Source organism: Austrofundulus limnaeus, unplaced genomic scaffold (assembly GCF_001266775.1).
Source record: "Austrofundulus limnaeus strain Quisiro unplaced genomic scaffold, Austrofundulus_limnaeus-1.0 Scaffold25, whole genome shotgun sequence".
Classification (NCBI taxonomy): domain Eukaryota; kingdom Metazoa; phylum Chordata; class Actinopteri; order Cyprinodontiformes; family Rivulidae; genus Austrofundulus; species Austrofundulus limnaeus.
The window spans coordinates 3,663,383-3,673,047 of NW_013952427.1; the positions used below are offsets into that span (position 1 = coordinate 3,663,383).

Here is a 9,665-nt window from a genome sequence, read left to right on the forward strand (position 1 = left end):
GTGTGTGTGTGTGTGTGTGTGTGTGTGTGTGTGTTTGTGTGTGTGTGTGTGTGTTTTGAGGATGGATGTGTTAGCAGCTCTGTACACCTGGTGCTTTGTGCAGAGAGATGGAGGACTAAACATCGTCCTCCTGTAAACTTCAAACGCTCTGAGCGAGGAAGGAGGGGCAGGCGGCGAGCCTTTGAAGGTCTGCACTCGTCTGTTTCCCCCCGTGGCTTCTCTCATCCCACCTATTGTCCATCTCTTTCTTGACCCTTGCCTCCTTTTGTCTGGCTCTACCTTCAAAAGGGCCCCTCGGATAATTCTCCCCTGTGTGTGCGCGTGTTTAAGTGTGTGTGAGCAGTTTTCTAACTGGCAGACGGTATCGGACCATGACAGTGTGTGTGATGTGTTGGTGCGAGGGACTGACAGCAGTGTTCACAGCTTTGTGTCAGCTGTCCTGCCGGATGTCAGGCTTTCCCTGCCACATTTTACTAGACAAAAATGATGGAAGTCAATTTATTATGTGGCTTTTTCAATAAAATGTTTTAGTCAGTTTAAAAAAAAAAAAAAAAAAAAAAGAAGAGCTGCTTCTATCAAGACTTGAGTGAATAATGTCTGCAAATTGCAGTGTAAAACAAACATTAAAGGCTTACCATTAAAGGAATGCATATCGCCTGCCAGTTTTCATACCAGAGTTTAGACTAAAATCCCCTAATGTGAAAAATGACCGCGCTGTAGACGTTTTGACTGAACCTTGAAAATAACATTAAGAACAGTCTCAGTGTGTGTGTGTCTGCTAATACTGACATCTTCATAAAAAACATCTTGTTTAATGGGTAGCAGTTCTTTGACTCTTGGCTGCTACCACCCCAAATTTTAACATGATCTCTGTACATCTGACTGAATTAGAGCTATTTTTGGTTTTCTAAGGATGCTTGGATTTAGTGACCGTCTTGAATTGGATTGGCTCCTAAAGTAAATCAGCTGTAGAATTGCATCCAGTGATTATTTCCTGAAAGTTTCATTAAAATCCATATGATGGTTCACGAGATATTTTGCTAACAGACAAACAGGGTTAATTCCGAATGTTAATACTGAAGTTGTAAGCAAAAAAATTTTGTTAAATGAGTAGCACTGAAGTACAGTATATGTTATGTCTGACACGTCAAATTTTAACGTCAAGTCTGTAAAACTGAGAGAATTAGAACTATATTTGTGTTTTTCAAGGTTGCTTGGATTTAGTGACCATCTTGAACTGGATTGGCTCCAAAAGCAATTCAGTTGTAGATATACACCCTATGATTATTTCCTGAAAGTTTTATTAAAATCCATCTGATGGTTCACGAGATATTTTGCTAACAGACACATATACATTACTGCCTGCCATCGCCTTTCAGTGGCAGGTAATTAAAAGTGCCAGGTGATTTTCACCAAGTTAAGAACAGGTCTTTTCTCTSTTGTTGCCCAGGTGCGAGTGCGATGAGGAGGAGTTTCAGAGTTTGAGGTCATGGGCTGCACCTCGGCCAAGCAGGTGTCGGCCGTGCCCAGCGACGAGGAGGGACGCGGTAAGGCCTACAGCAACGGAGACCTCTTCTCTGGTCAGTTCACACACGGCTGTCAATAAAAATGCTCACAGCTCCATTTCACTCCATTAATTACCCAGCTCCCCTTCCCATTATAGCTCCTCTGGCAGACTGTTCACTTCTCTATTTCAGAGAAGCACCAGCAGCAGTTTTATGGGAGCCATGTTTGTTGACAGTTTACGTGGGAGAGGAAGTGGTTGGTGGCACCTTGATAAAAACTGACATCTGTCATTTTCTGTTTTAGTTTAAAAACTGGACACGGCTGGCCAAAAACAGAATGAAACAGACTGACGTCACCCTTTGTCTGTTTTTCAGTTTTATTTTTATTAAATAGTTTAGATAAACAACATAAAATCTCATCCATTAACAATGAGACGTTTTAAAGAGACTGCATCCATTTTTAAAGAAGTTATTCAGAAGGGAATGAGATGAAACTATTGAACTTTATTGTCAGCGTTTGGAAACACAAATAATTTAAGCACAACCCCTATTTCCTCCCAAAACTGGGACACTGAGATGTTTTTGAATATCTTTTTATTTAATGTCAATAAGATGGGAACTGTTTGAACAGTGAAATGTCAGTGTGTTGTAAATGTGACAGCTTCAGCAGCACTCTGGAACTGACTGACACCACTAAAACACCAACAGAACTAAGGGAAAAAAATGAGTCATTTTTTTATCATCCTGCGATATATGTTACGATATGAAGAAATACAGGAATTTTCAACAGATGACTTGAATAACATTCGAATCTAATTTATGCCATACTGCCATCTTGTTGACGATGAACCTGAACCGATCCTACCTCTTCTTTTGTGCTTTACAATTATGGTTTTTGTCTTTATTTCAGAGCTATACTTGTTATCTTGTACTGCATGCTCTTATTGTGCTGGGACACTGAGTACATTTCCTTCTAGTATGTGCAAAATGTCAATTGTGATTTACCACATACAGTATCTTAGTTTTTAGCTTTGTCCCAATTCAGGGGCTCCAGCTAGCCTAGCCCATGGCTCGCAGGGGCCACAACCTTTGCRGTCCAGGTAGGCTGCATAAAACTGCTGTGAAATGAGATGGTTTAGCTTTTGGATGATGTATGTTTGCGTGACCACCCACTACCCCATTTTATCTCGTGGCTTCCCACCTAAAATGTGTTTGGACATGCATTCACCTGTCCTTTCACTGGAGGAATTACTTCACAATTAAAACATTACACAATAATTTGGTTTCAATATAAATTTAGTTAGTTAGTTAGTTAGTTAGTTAGTTAGTTAGTTTATTCATTTCATTTAAAACAAAAAAAATTTATATGCATTAAAAACAAAAAATACATAACAAATATACACAACAAAAAAATGAGGTGTTAAATAAAATGTTGTCAACAACATAGTTTATTTTTTATTTTTTATTTTTATTTTTTTTACTAAGTCCGTGTAGTTTGGAAATTCATTACAGGAGACCCAATGAATCCTGGGATATCTTCAGTCTGTATTGATACTCAGATGCAGCCTTCAGTTTAGGAATTTTGTGGGTCACATTCGTCGGCCGCATGAGAAGGAGCCCACRAATTGGGACAGGCTTTGTCCRAATCCTGGGGCTGCGTCCATCGAAGGACCCGGTCAGCATGCTCTATGTGGGCTTGAGTCCTTTGGCAACCAGGAAAACCAAAGGAAAGTGGCTGTGAATCTGCCTTCAGCTTTATTTCCGCCCTCTCCCAGACACATATCCTGTCGACTTTAGCAAACCATGATGACGCTAAACAGAAGCAATGAAGATTGAAAACAGATCAAAATTAGCAAATAGTTCATATATTAATATTAGAAATGAACAAAATCAGCTCAGAGACAGTACATGAAGGACTAAAGGCCCCTCCCCCATATAAGAGCTTGTTTACGATAATTTCTGACAAGAATAATATTTAAAAAAAACATGTCCGTGCCATTGACAACAGCCTAACAACATACTGCCAAATATTTAATTTAAACTACACTCCTGTCTCTAGCTTTGTCCTTCAATACAAGCCAAAACCAAAAAAAATCTCCCGTTTGGCCTGCAATGCACCTTGGGATTGGGTGGGCTGAGAAGGATACATCGGCCCCAGTCCTTAAATTGGAGGAAAAGGAGGGTGCATTTATGGGCTGCACTCGGAGGAGTCTTCGAACTTGGACAGCCTTTGCCTCATCGCTGTGACATGACCTCGAAAGACAAAGCCCCTGAATTTAAACATAGCCACAGCTTATGTTTCCGTCACACTTTAATACTAGCATTCATGCTAACCGCATTCTCTTTTCCTTCAGTTCTCTGCCAATTTGCTCATCTTCCTCAATTTTGTCAAGGTTCTTGTCATCTTCCTCCACGGCTTAATAATAAACTAACAGGTCTGAAAAACGTTGCCATTATTGTCCCAGAAGTTTCACAACAAATTAAAGTTTTAGCTTGTTTGACACGAAGCTGCCCCACTTCCGCTGGCAGCAACCCGTCAAAATAAAAGCTGTAACACTTGACCGTTTAGTGCTATGACTTATAGATTATTGGTTTAGTCCCTAGATAACACATTGGTTTAATTTGCTGCCAACATCATAGGACCTGTGAGGTTACTACTGTGCACACGTACATTGCTGTTTGGAGGCTGACAGGTCTGAACCAGCAGGCCAGTTCAGCATCTGRACTCGTGATCCAAGTCTGCCACCTAAAATGAAGACCAAGTTTCTCCACTCATATTATCTGTTTGCAGCCATGCATTCAACTGAAAACTTGTCAGAGACTTCCTGTCTTTTGACTGCAAACTTTCCTTCTCTGCCTGTAGGCATTCTGTTTATTTCTTACAGTCAGAGGAGTTTTTGACATTTCAGTTTTCTCTTTTGTTCTGCTTTTCACTCAGTGCTGCCTGAGACTGTTGGTCAAAGCTGCTCACTGTTAGCATTTACTCATTATTTTTTCATGTACAMCAAAGTAAAATCTCTAAATTATTGGAATTGTACAATGTTTATTTTCCTCCGTCTTTTCTCAGTGCACAAGCCTTCAGCTTCGGTTTATCAGGACGTAGTGTTGTAGTTATGTCCTACAGCGTTGTCTCGTTAGCATCATGCAGCGTTTCCACCATAATCTAAATGAACCATTAATTTTGATAGAAGCTGGATTTTAAAGTCTTTTTATATTTTCAGTGTTTCAAATTTATGCTGAAATGAAATTCCATTCCGTTTTTATTTACATCCTTTTTTTAAAATCGTTACAAAAAGTAGCTTTTATTAGCAGTTCTCTGGGCTCACATGAATAATGTGAGGTGTTTGTGTTTCATTATKGGAGTTGTGGAGAATTTGGACCTACATGGGACAATTTTTCTAATCAAGCAGTTTTCCAGACTCTTCGTTGTTTTTGCTGAACAGAAACGGGTGCAGCAGCTCCAGCGTTATTTGTGTGGAACAGGGCTGTTGGGTAATGAGGGATGGGGATGAAACAGAGATGGTGGGTGGCGGAGGGATTAACGGCGATTAGGAATTAGGAGTAACACTCTGGTGCAACAGCAGACAGTCGGGTGGAGGCTGGTGGATGATGCTCCACAGGAGGTCCGCCTCCCCCTTTGTCTTTTTTCCTCCCCTCTCTCGGCACTTTACCCCATTTCTGACACCTCTCCTTGACTTTTTGCTCTTTTTCCCATCTACTCCCTCTCAGACACGTCCTCCTCTTCCTCCCTCACCCTGAATGGTTCAGAGGATGAGAGATTCCGTGAGAGAGGAAGGCAGAATGACGTGCTTTTTTTTCTTTCTCGTCTCAACTTCACCGTCTCATTCGAGTCGCCTCGGCCTCGTTCTTCCCTTCCGCTTTCTCTCCTGTCACTCTATTTTGGGTCTCCCCACCCTCACCCCACCCCCTCCTCTTCCTGCCTTCATCTCCCAGCATTTCTTCTCTTTCCCTCTCGTCCCTTTGCACATTAGGTCAAAACTTTGTGTCCTTTCACATCCTTTTGCTCCTGCTTCCTCCGAGGCCGCCCCGTCCTCTCTGCTGTCTTTCGATTTCAAGTGGAATTTAAGGGGGACCGTCGATGGGTGTGGAGCTGGAGGGGGAAGTGACCTGGATATTGTGGATTAAAGTCATTTAAACCCAGAACCCCTTTAACACCCCCAACACATACACACACTTTTCTTCTTCATCTTATCTGTTCCAGCTGTTTTCCGTCACACTTTATTGTCACTCATTGTGTACTTTCTTATAGCTGAGTTATCCACACTTTCCCGTGCCAATCTAATTTGCTCACTGCATCCCGTTTACTTCTGACTGAAGTGGAAAATATTGGTTGCCTCTGGTCAGTCAGTCTGTCTCGCTCATGCTCAAAAATTTACCCCCAGTGGACTCTGTGTGTGTGTATGTGTGTGTGTGTGAGAGAGAGAGACGGGGTGGGGGTGGGGGGGTGGTGTCACTCTATTTAGATACACTCTGAGCCCTTCTTCCTCACACTGATCTGCCACCAACAGATTGAAGCCTGTCCAAAACTTGTGCGCGTCCCAGATATTTGGGCTGCCAGACTCCAGCAATTAGCCACGTCCAAGCCCCCCACCCCCTTTTTCCTCACCCGCACCACCTCTCAGTTGCCCTCGCACAATAACCGGAAAAGGCAGAACTCGGTTACACAAACAGCGAGGGGTGACGAGAGGAAAACAGCAACACTCACTGTCGGCAGCGGCGTTGTGCTGATATCTGTAGAAAACAAAATAAAATAAGAAATGGCACCTAGATAAAATCAGAGGGGAGACGGCTCCGTCAGTCTAGTGTGTGTTGATGATTCAGCCATTTGACACCTTGATGTGTACACAGAAAGATGTGGCGTACATATTTGAGTTATTGCTAAAAATACTGTACATGAAGGGCTGACACTGACATGATTAGAAATAAAGCAGAAATATATAAATGACCCAGTAAATTAATAAAAACACTTACAGTGGTTTGCAAAAGTATTCATACCCCTTGAACTTTTCCATATTTTGTCACATTACAACCACAAACATAAATATATTTCACTGGAATTTAATGTGAAAGACCAACACAAAGTGGTATACAATTGTGAAGTGGAAGCAAAATTTTACATGACTCAAAACATTTTTTACAAATAAAAAACTGAAAAGTGCAACGTGCAAAAGTATTCAGCCCCCCTGAGTCAATACTTTGTGGAGCCACCTTTTGCTGCAATTACAGCTGCAAGTCTTTTAGGGTATGTCTCCACCAGCTTTGCACATCTAGTGACTGCAATTCTTGCCCATTCCTCCTTGCAAAACAGCTCAAGCTCAGTCAGATTGGATGGAGAGCGTTTGTGAACAGCAGTTTTGAGATCTTGCCACAAATTCTCAATTGGGTTTAGGTCTGGACTTTGACTGGGCCATTCTAACACATGAATATTCTTTTTTTTAAACCACTCCATTGTAGCTTTGGCTTTATGTTTAGGGTCGTTGTCCTGCTGGAAGGTGAACCTCCGCCCCAGTCTCAAATCTTTTGCTGACTCCAACAGGTTTTCTTCCAAGATTGCCCTGTATTTGGCTCCATCCATCTTCCCATCAACTTTGACCAACTTCCCGGTCCCTGCTGAAGAGAAGCACCCCCAGAACATGATGCTGCCACCACCATATTTGACAGTGGGGATGGTGTTTTCAGAGTGATGTGCAGTGTTCTTTCTCCGCCACACATAGCGTTTTGCATTGTGGCCAAAAAGTTCAATTTTGGTCTCGTCTGACCAAAGCACCTTCTTCCACATGTTTGCTGTGTCCTCAACATGGCTTCTGGCAAACTGCAAACGGGACTTCTTATGGTTTTCTTTTAACAATGGCTTTCTCCTTGCCACTCTTCCATAAAGACCACATTTGTGTAGTGCACGACTAATTGTTGTCCTGTGGACAGTTTCCCCCACCTGAGCTGTGGCTCTCTGCATTTCATCCAGAGTCACCATGGGCCTCTTGGCTGCCTCTCTGATCAGTGATCTCCTTGTTCGGCCTGTAAGTTTAGGTGGACGGCCTTGTCTTGGCAGGTTTACTGTGGTGCCATACTCTTTCCATTTCCGGATGATGGATTGAACAGTGCTCCGTGAGATGTTCAAAGCTTGGGAAATCTTTTTATAACCTAAGCCTGCTTTAAACTTCTCCAAAACCATATTCCTAACCTGTCTGGTGTGTTCTTTGGACTTCATGATGCTGTTTGCTCCCCAATATTCTCTTAACCAACATCTGAGGCCGTCACGGAGCAGCTGTATTTGTACTGAGATTAGATTACACACAGGTGGACCCTTTTGAGTCATTAGCAGTCATCAGGCAACTTCTGAATGCAATTGGTTGCACTCAGGGAAAAGGGGGCTGAATACTTTTGCACGTCGCACTTTTCAGTTTTTTATTTGTAAAAAATGTTTTGATTCATGTAAAATTTTGCTTCCACTTCACAATTGTATACCACTTTGTGTTGGTCTTTCACATTAAATTCCAGTGAAATATATTTATGTTTGTGGTTGTAATGTGACAAAATATGGAAAAGTTCAAGGGGTATGAATACTTTTGCAAACCACTGTAAGTTTCACCGATTAATTTAAAAAAGGAGAACTTTACCTCATGTTTTATAATTTAACTGACCTTCATATTTATTTATTTTTTTCAGCATAGTTCCAACAAATTAACAATTTTGGGTCAAATTTTTAAATTGTACATATGTATATATAATTTTACTTGTAGATAAATTTTGTATCTCTTTAAATGTTTTTATCTAATTTTTAATTGTTTTTTCCTACGTTTTTTTATCCACGTGTTGTTTGTACATTTTTTGTCTCCTGTTTTTACTTTATCTTATGCATTTCTTCTCATTATGTAAACTAGAAGCACTTGGAGAGTGCAAACCTCCGCCAAGACCAATTTCTCCCATCCTGTAATAGAGGTAATGCGCAAAAGCAGAGATGGAAACACATTTGCCGAATAAGTTCTGACATAGAGAACATTTAAGCAGCAGTATGCATGGAATTTTTTCTCGGTGGAGTCCAATGTGAAAAAAAAAAGTCAGACTCGTCACCCGACGTTATTCATTGTCAAACTGATGTTGGATTAAGCTCCTAAGTTTTCATCAGTCACATTTCACCATGTAATACGTCTGTTTTATCCCCTTGTATGAGTTTTGTAATGATTTGACTCCCTTTATTTCCTCTGCCAAGGGCGAGGTAATGTTTTCGGTCGTGTATGTCTGACTGTCGTTCTGTCTGTGGACAACATTACTAAAAACGTGTGGATGGATTGTCATGACATTTTTACCACATGTGGGTACTGGGCCAAGGAACACACCTTTAAATTTTGGTGATGTTCTGGATCACGATGCGGATACAGGAATTTTTTTCTTTTAACACTCTGAGATCGGCAAAGCTGTGATGCTTTCACAGGGCTTCTGTAAAAAACGGTGAGCTGGATTGGACAGCACAGACTTCAAACTTTATAAAAGTAATGTTAAACCAGATTTAATGATGAATAATTTTTGCCATAATATGCACATTTACAGAACGTTTTATGACCAGGAAGTGCATGACTGCACCATGAAACCTATTTTTCCCATTTCCTCAAACACACCACATTTCTGAAACAAACAATCAAAACAGTTTCTCTCTACTAGGCTTGTAAACAGAGAGCTGCCGGGCCTCAAAGTTCGGAGACAGGGGGAGCCAGGAAGCACTTTATAAAGACAGTCAAACCATTACAAACTCATACAAGGGGATAAAAACAGACATTTTACACGGTGAAATGTGACTGATGAAAACTTAGGAGCTTAATCCAACATCAGTTTGACGATGAATAACGTCGGGTGACAAGTCTGACTTTTTTTTTCACATTGGACTCCACCGAGAAGTAGCTAATTCCATGCATACTGCCTGCTTAAATGTTCTCTACGTCAGAACTTATTCGGCAAATGTGTTTCCATCTCTGCTTTTGCACATTAACTCTTACAGGATGGGAGAAATTGGTCTTGGCGGAGGTTTGCACTCCGAGTGCATCTACACTGACCGGCCACTTTATTAGGTACACCACGCTAGTAACGGGTTGGACCCCCTTTTGCCTTCAGAACTGCCTCAATTCTTCGTGGCATAGATTCAAC

At 41.3% G+C, this 9,665-nt stretch overlaps 1 protein-coding gene across 4 annotated transcripts in view; it reads left to right on the top strand.

The window, feature by feature from the left end:
• Nucleotides 1-9,665, top strand: part of zgc:92140 (uncharacterized protein C1orf21 homolog) — a 47,262-nt gene that overhangs the window by 12,614 nt on the left and 24,983 nt on the right. For 2 of the 4 annotated variants that reach the window (XM_014004661.1, XM_014004663.1), the window contains exon 2: nucleotides 1,451-1,580. In XM_014004661.1, the coding sequence (XP_013860115.1) occupies nucleotides 1,490-1,580 (91 nt within the window). In that variant the 5' untranslated portion in view covers nucleotides 1,451-1,489. Of the gene's footprint in view, nucleotides 1-23; nucleotides 188-1,450; nucleotides 1,581-9,665 lie in introns of those variants that run through there. The other 2 variants (XM_014004662.1, XM_014004664.1) reach the window with 2 other exon arrangements.